The sequence below is a fragment of the Seriola dumerili genome, unplaced genomic scaffold, assembly GCF_002260705.1.
Source record: "Seriola dumerili isolate Sdu_G_001 unplaced genomic scaffold, Sdu_1.0 BDQW01000388.1, whole genome shotgun sequence".
In the NCBI taxonomy this organism is placed as follows: domain Eukaryota; kingdom Metazoa; phylum Chordata; class Actinopteri; order Carangiformes; family Carangidae; genus Seriola; species Seriola dumerili.
Genome location: NW_019174643.1, coordinates 718,950 through 733,357, shown reverse-complemented (window position 1 = coordinate 733,357; position 14,408 = coordinate 718,950). Strand labels below are relative to the sequence as shown.

General features: G+C 44.3%; 1 protein-coding gene across 2 annotated transcripts in view; it reads right to left on the bottom strand.

Moving 5' to 3' along the window:
• The window catches only part of LOC111233367 (dachshund homolog 2-like), an 81,141-nt gene extending 71,825 nt beyond the window's left edge, over positions 1-9,316 (bottom strand). For both annotated transcript variants that reach the window (XM_022761177.1, XM_022761178.1), the window contains exon 1: positions 8,594-9,316. In XM_022761177.1, the coding sequence (XP_022616898.1) occupies positions 8,594-9,267 (674 nt within the window). In that variant the 5' untranslated portion in view covers positions 9,268-9,316. The remainder of the gene's footprint in view (positions 1-8,593) is intronic.
• Positions 9,317-14,408: the final 5,092 nt, after the last annotated feature.

The window sequence follows — 14,408 nt, the reverse complement described above, 5'->3', positions numbered from 1 at the left end:
TGAGTACATCTCCATTAAACCACCTACATATGAAAAATGCACCTTTTTTTTTCTTTCATTGTTCGAACTTAATAAATTGATATTTATGGAAACATTTTAAGTATTAATGAGGAAAGTGTGGGAGGAAATATTCGTTTATTAACAAAACACGACACCTACTAACGAGCCCGTCTCCCGCTAACCTGCAACAGGAAGTAGGTTCTGTAAGGAGCGTAACTGCCGCCCGATCAGGGTTTTTCTATTAAAATAACGAGGAACCGTGTTGATACTGAACTTCACTGACCAGCACTGTCGATCGCACAGTTTCACCAACTTGTATTCATGTTTGTTTACAACTTAAAGATCATATAATTCAGTCACGGTCTCTGCTGAAGTCAAATCGCTGCTTCATGCTGATTCAGTTGCTCCGGCTGCGTTAAAAACACACACAGAGTAGGTGACGACAGAGAGCTGGAGAGGGCCGAGACGAACCGGGCCGTCTGCGCCGCTGCCGGCCAGATGTTGGGCGTGATGAGCCGGTGTGTTGTTTGCTGACAAAAAGAGTAGGAAGGAGGAAGAGACGGAGCCATTTTCCTGTTGTTTAAGAGCCACAGTGCTGATGGAGATCTTTAAACAACCTTCTCTCTTTCAGTTCAGTTTCTTGCTTCAATCCCTCTCTATGGACGGCAGTGATTAACTGATTATTCATTATTGAGTAGGTGCCGCACAAATTACAAAACAAACGCGCCTCCGTAACATACGAGGAAAAAATAAGTGGCAGTGTGTTTGTCTGGCGGCTATCTGGTTTAGCTAGATATGCTAACACCAAGCTAGCATCTTACAAAGAAGCAGTTCAAGACAAAACTGTATGAGCCCCCACCCCCTGGTATATTTTGACCACGGTAACTGCTGCACTCTAATAAACTATGGTGAAATACGACTGATAAAATGACGACTCCATACCTTTGAAGCAGGTGGTGAAGTCCTATTGTCTATCTATTCCTCAATTACTAATATTCCAGGTTGTGAATATTGTGTTTGTTTTGTTTTAAATAGTTTAGTGCCCGGTGACGAACTCCTAACCAATGAGTGAGCCGGCTAACCTTTTCTCTGCCTAGAGACAACATCAAAAAACAAAGAGAAATCTGATTGGATGACTGACTGGATACTAATTTCGACGGTTTTTAGTTTCATTTCTGAATCTGCGGAAAACAGGGACATCTGGCCGCCCACCTAGTTGGCGTGACAGTATTTGTGCATCCCCTGGAGATCTGCCTCACCTGCGCAGGTGTTTCCAGCAGCTGTGCTAACATTAGCTACAGTGAACAACACACAATTCACTCCCATCACATAGATAACGCACATGTACTGTCGTATATAAAACCAGGAGTCCACTGTTTAATGAATCTAATAATAATCTAATAAAAATTTCATCAGAAGTTATTTTATAAATGAATGATTCATTGCTTATTGATTAATAAACATGGCCGACTATTGATTAAGAAAACTGCTTAGAATTCATCCCCCTCTCTCTCTCTTTCTGTCATTATCAATGTCTCTCGCCCCTTCCTTTTCGACACCGTCTCTCTCTCTCTCTCTGAAAAGTTGGAGACTGAAACAGCCTTTGTGAAACATTATCTATTTCCCAACACACACACATGTTGACCTGCCTCTCCCCTCTTGCTGTTTTGTTCAGCCAACACCCACACACACACACACACACACACACACACACACACACACACACACACACACACACAGGGGGAGAGGATCAGTTCTTTTCCGTGGTGACAGAGGGTCATATTTCTTGCTTTGATCTTCACCTCTCTCTCTCTCTCTCTGTGATCCTTCACTCTCCTCTCTCTGTTTTCATCCGGAAAACAGAGACTGAGAGAGAGAGAGAGAGAGAGAGAGAGAGAGAGAGAGAGAGAGAGAGAGTCTCTCCTCTCTGTCTCTCACGCCCGGGTTGTCGGTAGGTTGGTAAGTGAAGCATGAAACCGCCTCCTCTGCCCCTGAGACACATCAGCTCGCAGCCACCGCGCTGCCGGAGAGAAAACGCAATAAAAAAATTAAAGCGCACACAGGAAGTGAGGAAACCCGCTTCGGTTTACACGAAAGACACGTTAGAGCCGCTTGGACGCAAACGTCTCCACGGACGAGAGGACGTCGTCCCTCCGACACCACAGCCGGCAAACACAACAGAAGCTCTTTATTCACACTGAGAGGAAGTGAAAGTTTCAAATTAAGACTGTTTATTTTTGTCAACAGTCATATACACAACAGAAACTGAAGCCCTGTAACAGCTAAAAACAGACTGTTGTCCTCAAACAACAGGAGGGATTTCTATGGTTTACTCGTTTATTCATGTTGTACGTGAACGCAGCTGAAGGAACAACGATACGCGTGTCTCATTAAAACATAATGGGGAGCCCCAATCAGTGCTGTTTCGCTAACCTGATACATTCACAATGACATATTAGAAGCATGATCCATTTTAAATAAATAAATTAATAAATAAATAAACAAATATGGCTGCAAATGATACTTATTTTCATTATTGATGAACGATTATTGGCTTTAAAACAAGACGACGTCATCGAATGTTTTATTTACTCAAGTTACTGTAAATAAGACGAAGAAAAGTTCAACTTATAAGAAGCTGTGGACAGTTAATATTTGGGATTTTGCTTGAAAATGTATTTAATCAATAATCAAAATAACTGCTGATTAATTTTCTAATTGATTAATTGACTTATCTTTACAAATAAACCGTCAAACGCTGCAGGAAAGATCCTCAGAGGACGTATGTTTGTTACCGGCTGAAAACTGATCATCACTGATCAATCAGATCAATGATCTGTGTATTGATGGTGTCTGATTGGTCACTGTCTGACTGCTAACACACACACACACACGCACGCACGCACGCACGCACACACACACACACACACACGCACACACACACACCTTCACGCTGCAGCGAGGTGACCTCAGCTCCCCACCGGCCAACGCTTTAACCTTTATCAATTAACCAACAGCACAAAGCGGAGCTGAAACCAGACACACACACACACACACACACACACGACAACCTGCAAAACACACACCATCAGAAACACACACACATGACAACACCAACACATACAGGCATTTATGAACACTGCCGCAGACACACACACACACACACACACAGATGTAACTTGACCCAGTGTGACAACTGATAGCTCAGTTTGTGCTTGCTAGACAGTCACACACACACACACACACACACACAAACACACACAGACATACCTCAGCCAGAAGGCAAAACAAGTGTGTGTGTGTGTGTGTGTGTGTGTGTGTGTGTGTGTTACAAACCACTGTGCTCCATTAAAAGAACTTAATGCTCCATGTAAAAGAATGAAAAACACCAAATTGATGCAGAGAGTTCACGCTGAGTGTGTGTGGACCTTGTTCTCCCGTGAGTGTGTGAGTGTGTGTGTGTGTTTGTGTGTGTGTGTGTGTGTGTATGTGTGTGTGTGTGTGTGTGTCTGCAATGCTTCAACAAACCAAAACGACTTTGCTCCCCCTGTGTTACAGACAATACGGCTCCCATCATCTGTACGTGTGTGTGTGTGTGTGTGTGTGTGTGTGTGTGTGGGCTCTAACAGCCTGTCGTGATAAGGAGAGCCGAGAATAACACTCCCGACATCAGCAACCCTCCCTCCTGTCGCTCACTATCGATTCCGTCTCTCTCACACACACACTCACACACACACACACACACACACACACACACACACACACACACACACAGACACACACTTAAAACTGAGGAGGTGACAAGGAAGAAGAATAACCTCTCTCTCTCCCGCTCAGACCGAAACAGCTCAGACAATCACGCCCACGCCACCCAGCGACTGGCCGACAACACCCAGCCAGAGGTTTGAGGCGCTTTACAGATTCTGTCTGCGGACGCCACGGAGCCGTCTGATTGGTCCGGTCTGGGGATCACGCGAGGTTCTCTGAGACGCCGGAACCACCTGCAGAACTGCGAAGGGAGAACTGCTGCAAAAACTGATCGGATTTATCGGTTTCTGCTTTTTGTTCCAACTTTTAGTGACTAAAACTTTTCACAGTTCAGTCCGTCCTTCCCTCTGACTTTAGAACGAGCGCACAAATTCAACGTGACGTCATCTAGTGTGGCGTTCTCTGATTCCAGCTTCTCCGGTTTGAGGCTTCTCTGCTTTATGTGAAACTCAAACTAAAGATCTTTAGCACAGAAAAGGTCAAACTTTAAAACAAAAGCCTTAAACGATGTCTGGTAATAGTCTTTATTCTATAACGGTCATTAAAGCCACAGCCTGACAGATCTCATGCACACACATCAGTGAGCCTCGCCGTCAGACACACACTGTAGTTTATTTAGACTGAGTCACACAAACACCATCAAATACTCACTAGAGAAACAAATGTGGATTAATCCGCCGCCAAAAGTAGTCCCCCAAACAAATACACCATCTACTGCTGTTTGTTTGTTAAAAACCACAGTAGCCGGTTGTTTCGGGGGGAAATTACTGAGCCTTGATCTAAAGAAAGAAAGTGACACAGCAGGAAGTGAAGCGGACAGAAAGTGACTGACGCTGGTAGATTCTTTATTCCTGCATGAATTAAAAACAACTAAAAGCTGTTGCGAGCAGCTCGACAAACCTGAGTTACCTCCAAACAAACTTTTCTACCTCGTGCGGAGACAAAGAATAACTTGTGGAGACGTGGCGTGCAGCGAGAGATGACCTTTTACGCTTGCAGGCTGCAGCGCACAGAGTTGATGTCATCTCCTTTAAATAACTCATATTTAATTTTCCATCTTTAGCAGGATGTGTGGGAACTCTGTTTCACTTTCTGCAGCGCACATTGTTCCTCTTTCTGTTGTTGTTTCATCTTAATGAAAAGAGCAGAAAATGACATTAAGAGCACTTTAAAAAAAAAAAAAAAACTAAAAAAAAAAACAGAAGTTAACATATACTGTAATATCGACCAAAAAATGGCGCCGGAGGCAAAAGTAGGATTTAAGTGGTCAGTGCTTTTACACACAAACACGTGGTTACCAAGAAGGCGAAGGATGCAGAATCCCAGTGGGAAATTTCTTTTGAGTATTTTAATTTTTTTCCTTTCTTTTCCCAGAGAATAACGTCAAGAGGGGAGAGGAGGGCGAGAGAGCATCAGAGAGAGCGAGAGAGAGAGAGGCATTAGAGGAATGTCAATATGATTGGAGAGAGCGGAGTATGTGTTCGCTGTGCGTTCAACAACAATAGCTCTCCAGCCGTGTTGTTCCATGCGCATTCACCATTCACATGATCCATTATTACCCCTGACATGTACCGCTGTGTGTGTGAGAGTGTGTGTGTGAGAGTGTGTGTGTGTGAGAGAGAGAGAGAGAGGGGGAGAGAGAGAGAGAGAGAGAGTGATTGAGATGTTCAGACAGAGAGAGAGAAGTGAAAGATGGGGATAAAGAAGAAGAGACAGAAATACACCACTGATTGTGTGTGTGTGTGTGTGTGTGTGTGTGTGTGTTCATAGAAAAGAAACAGAGGGGGGGGGTGAGAGACAGAGGGTGAGATAAAGGGAGAAAGTGAGACTGGGTGATAAAAAGAGTCAAAAATAGCAAAAGAGAAAATGAGTGAACAGATGGACAGAAACAAAAAGACAGAAGAAGAAGAAGAGCGAGAGAGGAAGAAATGACCCCGCTCTCCAAAAACCAGGGAGAGGACTGAACATTTCACGCTTAATAAACTGTAGACTAGTGTGTGTGTGTGTGTGTGTGTGTGTGTGTGTGTGTGTGTGTGTGTGTGTGTGTGTGTGGTCAGCTAAAAACCAGAGGTCACTCCCCAACAATCCTGCGACTCCACAGCAACACAATACACTGTTAATAATTAGCCGGCGCTGAAACACAGCCGCCACCTCAGACTGTCCGATCACGCTCATGTTTCCACGGAGCCAAATAAATAAATAAATAAATAAATAAATAAATAAAATAAAAAACAGACTGAGCTGCAGCTCGGGTGGAGATGACGACCGGCCTTCCCACCGAGGCCCTGATGCAAAATTCCAGGATTTTCCAGAAATAATTTCGAAGCACTTCCATGAGATCCAAACATGTCCGACCTCCTCCTCCTCCTCCTCCTCCTCTTCTTCTTCTGCTTTATTGATGTTGCTTTTTTTTCCTGCAACGAGTCCGTCAGACTAGCGAGTTGTTTTTCGGCACATTGGCACCATTAACAATATGCCGAATTAACTCTTAGCGCTTCCTCTTCGTGATGCACCCGTGTGTGTTCAGACGACCATCACTCATTTACTGCGATGCTGAAGAAAACTTAAAAATCTGAAGATTCTCAAGCAGCTTCTGAAGTTTTCATCCGCATCTTCTTTTTCTACGATTTCAAACGGGATTTACGGACGTTCATTGCGGATTAGCACAGGAACTGATAACACCTTGAGAAAGTGTAAGTCACGCCGAATCTAAAAATATGTGTGTCGCGCGTTTGTGTTCAGATCTGACTGAGTTATGACTCAGAGAAGGAGTGTGATTTTTAACACAAATTACAGCAATTAGGTTTTAAAGGGTTTTTAAAGTAATTGCCTCCATGCTGATAAGTCGGGAATAAACTACAATAACTAACTTCCTGTTTTCTGAACACCGTCGTGCACCTGCGTCTGTCACCGCACGTCTCTGACTCTGATCCGACTCTTTTGCTTTTCTTTTGGTTTTACTTTGACACAATCGTCAGTAAAAGTGAAAGCTTTTGAGTAAAGGAATGTCCAACAATGCCTCTCTCCTTTTAAGTAGTAAATCTGCTCGTAATTTGAAAATATCGGTGGATTTCCTGCCTTCTCCTGTCTGGAAAAAACCTTGATAAAAGCCATGATATTCCAGGAATTCAATGACAGTTTGGAAACAGTTGAAACAGTTTCGCCTTCGCAGCAGAACAATAATTACATCAAATCAATTATCAATCATAACAAACTTTTTTTTAACGTGACGAGTTTCTCCCAAAACTGATATTTAGTGCATTTAAAGCAGCTGACGTCGACCGGGACACGATGCTGCCGTAGTTAAATATATGAAAGTATGACATCAGTTTCTGTAAGATTTGTGAATCATAAATTCCTTGGAACAAACAGATGAGTCCTCTGTGCTTTCAAAACACACTCATTATGTGCAGCTTGTTCCCCATTATTACAATAAATAGGAGCTTTTACAAGACAGGAAACAAGTTCATCGAATCACCTGCACTGTTACTCAACAGTTCGTCTTTCTGTGGAGAAAATAAACAATTTGCTCTTTTGCATCGCAGTTATTTCACAGCTGGGAGAGGAAGAAGCAATTCGGATCGTTTAGGAAATTAGAGACATTTTCAGAGCAAGTCTGAGGAAATGGAAAGCTTTGTGTCACTCCTGGCTTTCACAGCACTTATCTAATTTAATATTTTGCTGCTTAGGTTATCATAAAAACTCAATTAAACCCTTAAACTGCCAAAAAGAAAAGAGAAAAAATGAGGTTAAATCTATGAGTGCAGTCTGCGGTGAAGCAAGCTCCGCTCAGCTGAGAAGACGTTTCCTCTCGTCGCAGGTTATTTTCTCTTTAACATGTAGATTTTTAAATGTTCTGACGTGTTTAAGAGCAAAGTGACGTTTTTCAAAATGGTGGAAACTCACAGGACGTCACTTAGGTGTTTTAATTTGAAAGGTTGGAGCCTGTCAGTAAAGTAGTAACTGTGTGAAGGAGCAGGTGACAGGTACAGTAGCACACACACACACACACACACACACACACAACCGTTATACATAACAGGCATTAAAACACACTCTATAAAGTGTGTGTTTACACACAAACAAGCATTAAAGCTGCATTTCTCCAACACACACACACACACACACACTGGTGAGAAACAATGTGCTGGATTATGAGTGTGATAAGCTTTTCCATAACTAAAGTCAACAGAATGAAGCTGCAGCGGGTTGTTTACTGTCAGTGTGTTTCTCATTTACTAAAACACCACGGTGATGGAGCATGTGCCTGCTCATTTAGCAGCACACACACACACACACACACACACACACACACACACACCAAAATAAAATAAGGAATCTGCTGATAACAAAACAGGAAGTTGTGTTCAAGAACAGAAGCATTAATAAAAACTAACAAAAGTAACAAATGTGAAACCCTCCCTCTCTGAGGGAAAGTCACTGTTACACACTGATTTCTGTTAGAAATCCTATAACGGTGCAACACAAGTGCAGACATGATGGAAGTCCCAGGACAGATATTAGAGGATCATTATATTGTTACCGTGGTTAAAATCAAATGTCATGTGTCTGTTCAGCTATTCAAGATATTTTCTGAATATTGACACTTCATTATCTCCTCTCCTCAACGGGAGCAGCAAGTTTTTTTTTACTGGATGACCCTAAACACACCTTGACAAGTATTATAGCAGCAGGAATTGAAGTGGAAATCGCCACAAACACACCGGGAAGTTGTTCGGAAAAATTACAGCGATGCAGGTCCAGCTGTCGGACAGTTGCGGGTGAAATCTTACGGTTAATAAAAGTGGTGAAAACATGCACCGACCTGGCGCTGGTGCAGTCCTGGTACAGCGTCTCGAAGTCCTTCCTGGAGATGAGCTTGCAGCGGTTCACGCCGGGCTGGATGGCGCCGAGCCCCCGCAGGACGCGCACCTGCTCCACGGTGCACACCACCGGCGTGATGTCCAGCCTCTTGAGCTTGGTGTAGACGGTGTGCAGCCCGCCCACCAGGTGCTTCAGGAAGAGGTCGAACACCTGCGGGAGGCAGATGAGCTCCTGGCCGTCCACGCTGAAGCTGGCCACCTTCACGCCGTGCACCTCCACCAGCTTGCACTCGCTGCACAGACCCGGGCTGGAAGAGGTCTGCGCTAAGCCGGGGGAGCCCGGGGTCAGGCCGGCCGTGCTGAGCGAGCCGAGCCCGCTGAGGGGACCGAGAGCAGCACCGCCACCGGACACGAGCGGGGCGGCGCCGCCGTTGCCCAAGCCGGCCAACGCGCCCCCTGGTCCGGGCAGGAAAGCGCTGAGCATGCTGCTGGTGAGCCGCGGAGACGGGGACAGGGAGTGAGAGTGAGAGTGCGAGTTGGAGTTGGTGAGCGGGCTCGAGGTGCCGGTGGAGGCGGCGGAGGTGTGGAGCGCGTCCGGGGCCGAGCGGTAGAGCGCGACCGGAGTTGGGGTGCCCGAACCCGGCGTGAGGAGCGGAGGGGAGCCGGGGAGCGACATGGAGGAGGTGGTGGTGGTGGTGGTGGTGGAAGAAGTGGAGAGAGGTGAAGGCGCACACACACTCTCTCCTCCTGTCTCTTCCTCTCTCACACACACTCACTCACACACTTTCTTCTTCTCTCTGTTTCCAGTTGGGAAAACACTTGTGCGTCTCTTCTCCTTGTTGTCCTTTCACTTTTCCCTCTTTTTCTTCCTCCTCTCTTCCTCCACTCTCTCCTCTCTGTATCCACGACACGCGCTCTCAGGCTCGTTATCCGTGCGTGGAAAGCGGACTGTCCGGTCTGTGCGTTAACGCGACTGGATCAGACTCCAGGTCAGCCCTCGTCCTGGCCCCGCCCCCCTTCTCCCGTGACTGGCAGCCACCTGAGCCAATCAGAGAAGAGTGAGTGCAAGACTGAAGATGTGATTGGCGAAGAAAGAAAGAAGGGGAGGACTTTAGTGGTGTGTGTGTGTGTGTGTGTGTGTGTGTGTGTGTGTGTGTGTGTGTGTGTGTGTGTGTGTGTGTGTGTGTGTGTGTGTGTGTGTGTGTGTGTGGAGGGTATCGGTCAGATCTCTCGTTTTGCTGTTTCATAAACTTTCTCACGAGCTGCTTGATTCGCCAACGGGAAGTTTTTATTTTGCTCTTCTTTTTTTCTTTTTTTTTGGGGGGGGGGCTCTCAACCTCTACTCTCTGTGCGCGTGCGTGCGTGCTTGTGTGTGTGTTAGTGTGTGTGTGTGTGTGTGTGTGTGTGTGTGTGTGTGTGTGTGTGTGTGTGTGTGTCCAGTTGTGGCTCAAATGCGAGCTCTGGTGGCGAGAAGGACGCATGTTCCCTCACACACACACACACACACAAACACACACACACACACACACACACACACACTGACCTCTGATCAGTGAACAAGTGATGAGACTGTAGGTGGAAAAGGGAGGGAAGGTGGGATAGAAAGAAGGGAGGAAGGAAGGATAAAGGTTTTGTTAAATAAGAAAGAAATGAAAAAAGAAAAGGAAGGAAGAAAAAATGATGATAAAAGGATAAAAAAAGAAAGAGCAACATAGAGAAGGGAGCTAGGGAGGAAGGAAGGAAGGGAGGAGGGAAGGAAGGAGGAAAAGAGAAAAACTAAATGAGGTGATGATAATTTCTCTCATAAAAGACAAGAATTAAAAGAGACGAAAAGAAATCACCATGTAGCACCAAAGAGAATTAATTATATGTGTGTGCGTGTGTGTGTGTGTGTGTGTGTGTGTGTGTGTGTTTAAGCAGTGAAATGGGATTGAGTGGTGTGGATTACAGACAGACGGGGTTTTATAATCCCATGTAATCTCATTACAGCGAGAAACTCCGACTGAATGAAAGAGGAAAACGGAGAGAGACACACGGAGGAGGGAAGAGGAGGAGGACGAGGCGGCGGAGTCGTTGGCGTTCGACTCCCATGAGCTTTCACTTCACACAGTGATATGAACCCAAAGTTTATATATTGTTTTTATTTGTTGCTAATCCGGGATTAATTCTCTAAAATTCACAGTTTTCCTTTCATTTCTCTGCAGAAGCTGAATTCACTTCCTGCTGCTGCTGCTCCTTCACATTAAAAGCATTCATCTGGGTAAACATGAGGCTTTTCTTATGAAGGAGTTGCAGGTTCGCGCTCATTCTATATTTAAAAAAAAAAAAAAAATCAATTTCTTTGAATTACAAACAGGTCAAACATCTAGAGTGAACCTGGGCCTCTTGGCGTCCTGGGACGCCTCCGCCTGACCAATAATCCCAATTTATGGATGTTCAGCTGCGGCTCAGGAGCTTAATCAGAAGACCGTCGGTTCGATCCCCAGCTCTTTCTGTCCGCATGTCGAAGTGACCTTGGGTAACTGATACTGAATGTAGTGTGAAGTGCTTCAAGAGGTCGATATAACTCACCATGTAACTAGGAAAGCCCTTTATGAGTCGCATCAGTCTGTTCTCTCCAACGCATTACCACCTCTCCAACATCTGCAAGCGGCAACAATCTGATATTTGAGAGGATGAAAATGAACTTTCCGCTTCATGACAAGTCGTCAGATCTAAGACAAGCAAGACTCTTAATTCACACATTTTATTTACCTGCTCTTGTTTTTCCAGAACGTCTCTGTCATGACGAAAGAGCCGCTTTCATTCCTCCGCAGCGCCGTCATCAGAGCCATGGCGTTCTCTGGTTGTCCGTCCGTCCGTCCGTCCGTCCCGTTCTCAGGGACACGATATCTCAGTGACGCCTTGAAGAAACTTCTTCAAACTTGGCACAAACATTCACTAGGACTCAAGGACACACTGATTATATTTTGGTGGCTAAAGGTCAAAGGTCAAAGGTCACAGTGACCTCACAACACAATATCTCCATAACTCCTCAAGAGAATCCTTTTAAATTTGACACATCACTTGGACTCAAGGATGAACCGATTGGACTTTGGTGGTCAAAGGTCAAAGGTCAAGTTAAGGTGACCTCAGAAAACACATTTTAACAATTAGCAATTATGATGAAATTTCACACAAATGTTTCATGTTTTATAAAAATTAATTAAAGGTAATTCTAGTCTTAATTTAAAACGCAGGTCAGATACATTTACTGTTACATTTACTTTTGCAGAAATGCACTGCAGGTGCAAACATCTGGCTGTTTAACACTTTTAAATGTAAAATAACTTAACTGACAGAAAGCAGAACAGTCCCAGAGTCTGTTTTGCAGAAAAGGAGGGAAACTTTATCTGTAAAACCAAAAATCAAATTCCACAAAATCTCAGTTTTTAATGTAAAATTAATAATCTGCATCTTTTTTAAAGACAGAGATATTTGGTTGTAGTGCGAGAGAGCAAACTGTGTCTGCTTGTAAAAATGTCTTTATCCTCTGGAGGAATGAAGAACTAGTGAGAAAAGTGTGAATACGCAGGTGAAGGAGGGAGAGGAGGAGGTCAAGGAGAAAAGGTGGCGGCAGTGAAGGAGAAAGAAAAAGGTAAAATAAAGGAAGAAAGAGACATGAGGGCAATGATTTGCCTCTCAGGACTAATAATGATCAAACTGAAGCTGGACTCAGGGAGGAAGAAAGGGAGTCGGACAGAGAGAGATGAGCTCTTAGTGGAGGTGAATATCCCTCAGCGGGGTTGTAATGACCGATATGAACTTGGAGTTGGACTTTGGGGTGTAGAGAGTGAGAAAGAGAGGAAGAGGAGCAAACTCAGAGAGATAAAGAGGAGTGGAAGAAGGGGTTGATGTGGGGATGGGTGAGGAGGAGGAGGAGGAGGAGGAGTAAAGGAAGGATGGAAACAGAGGGAAGACGAGGTGGCAACAGAGGGAGAGGACAAAAGTGGAAAAACTTGTCCGCAAAATGCTCTTCGTCCCCTGGAGAGACAGACGGAGGAAGAGTCCGATGTTCTGCACAAAAGGCCATTTTGCTGTTTTTTTTTTTTTTTCAACCCATTAAATAACTCGTCCTGCCACGTGTCAGAGTTTTGTGTTGGTACAGATTTTTCTCTGTGGATTAAAGAGCTGCAGCAGCTGCAGGAGAAGACGAGAGAGTGTCGCCTCCCCGGTTCAGGTCCCACTGCTCTGGACCAATCAGAAACAAACCTGTAAAAGGACAAAACATTAATTCAACATAATATATTTGAGCTGCTTTAATGCAGGATCGTATTGATAACTCATGCACATGTTCAGCAGGATTGTCCAAAACAAACCATGCTGGTGTAATCACAGTTAAAATCAGAAAACAATCGCGTTGCACTGTCCTCCATTTTCGCATGTGCTGCGATTTCTCCACATGTTCACATGTATTTGTAGTGAAGCCGATGCTCGTTATCTAAAGAGTTTGTAGGATGGTGTCTCTTTTTTTTTTTTTTTTTTAGCTTTACTTTTCCAAGTACCAAGAGCATTTCATTAGGTCGGATTAGCAGGTTACATGAGTTTGTGTGTGTCGGAGTTACATCAGAAAAGCTCCACTCACAGCAGACGGTGGCACATCCTGTCTGATGGCGTTTAGGAGTGACATTAGCGCAAGTAGCTAAACAGCCAAACAAGGTCTGATGGTACTTTTTTTTTTTATCCTACATATAACTAACTACTTTTTTTATTGTCTCCTACATGGATCATTAACTGGTGAGCGTGTTGACTTTTTGTGCAGGATGTGCAGCTTTAGCCTCAGTCTTTTACCACCATATTAGCCAGCAAATGACCTAGCCTTGGGTTAGCCTTCGTGCAAGATGCCCTGGCGCTCAGCCGAGCTAGTGATGCTAATGGTAGCGAATGCTTGTCACAATTATGAAGCCATAAATCAGCTGGACACATTAAAAAGTCAGACAGAGACTAGCTAGTTAAAGTTACATTAGCTTCACGAGCTAGCTACAGTTGATTAAAACTGCTACCGACAGTTAGCAAGTCAGCCGGCAAAACTAACTGTCCAGAAAAACGCTCCTTTCTAGATTTGTCTTCCCCCTTCATGACAACTTTACTTGGGGTAATTTTGTTCATATATAACTCAACTGTTTAAAGGCTTAAAGTTATGAATTATTGAGGGCGTGGACGCTTCTTGACAGTTGTGCGCCCTCACAGTTGGCTAGCCGTTAGCTCTCTTCTCAGACATTCAAATTGGTGAACACGACCTTTTGGGGGATTTTTCATACAAATATCGAAGATAATTTGTTTTTTAAATATTTTAATATTATTTTATGTATGTATTTTATATGTTAGCACTGATTAGCAAGTATTTGTGTCCGCACTCACCTAGCTTTTTAGCTTAGGTTGTTCACTAGCTAACTAGCCAGAAAATGAATTAGCCTTGGGTTAGCCTTCGAACAAGACGCCCAGCTGTGCTAATGATGCTAACAGGACCTAATGCTCGCCAGAATTATTAAACCGTCATACATCAAAGTCAAGGCTTCACCTCTTTGATCATTTTTTCGATTAGCCACGAGTTAGGGGCGGAGTCAGACACTGCCAAGATGGCAATGGCGGTGCAGCTCACTCTGGGCTTTTAAAAACAGCTTATATGCGTGACGTAACCGAGGATATGTCTTTATACAGTCTATGGTGTGAACCTTAACCATACCAGGGATACCAGGGTGCCCCAATTCAAATATTTAATTCCAATCCAGAGTTTATTTTCAACACATGAGAAAAGCACAGTGATGAAATAATGAT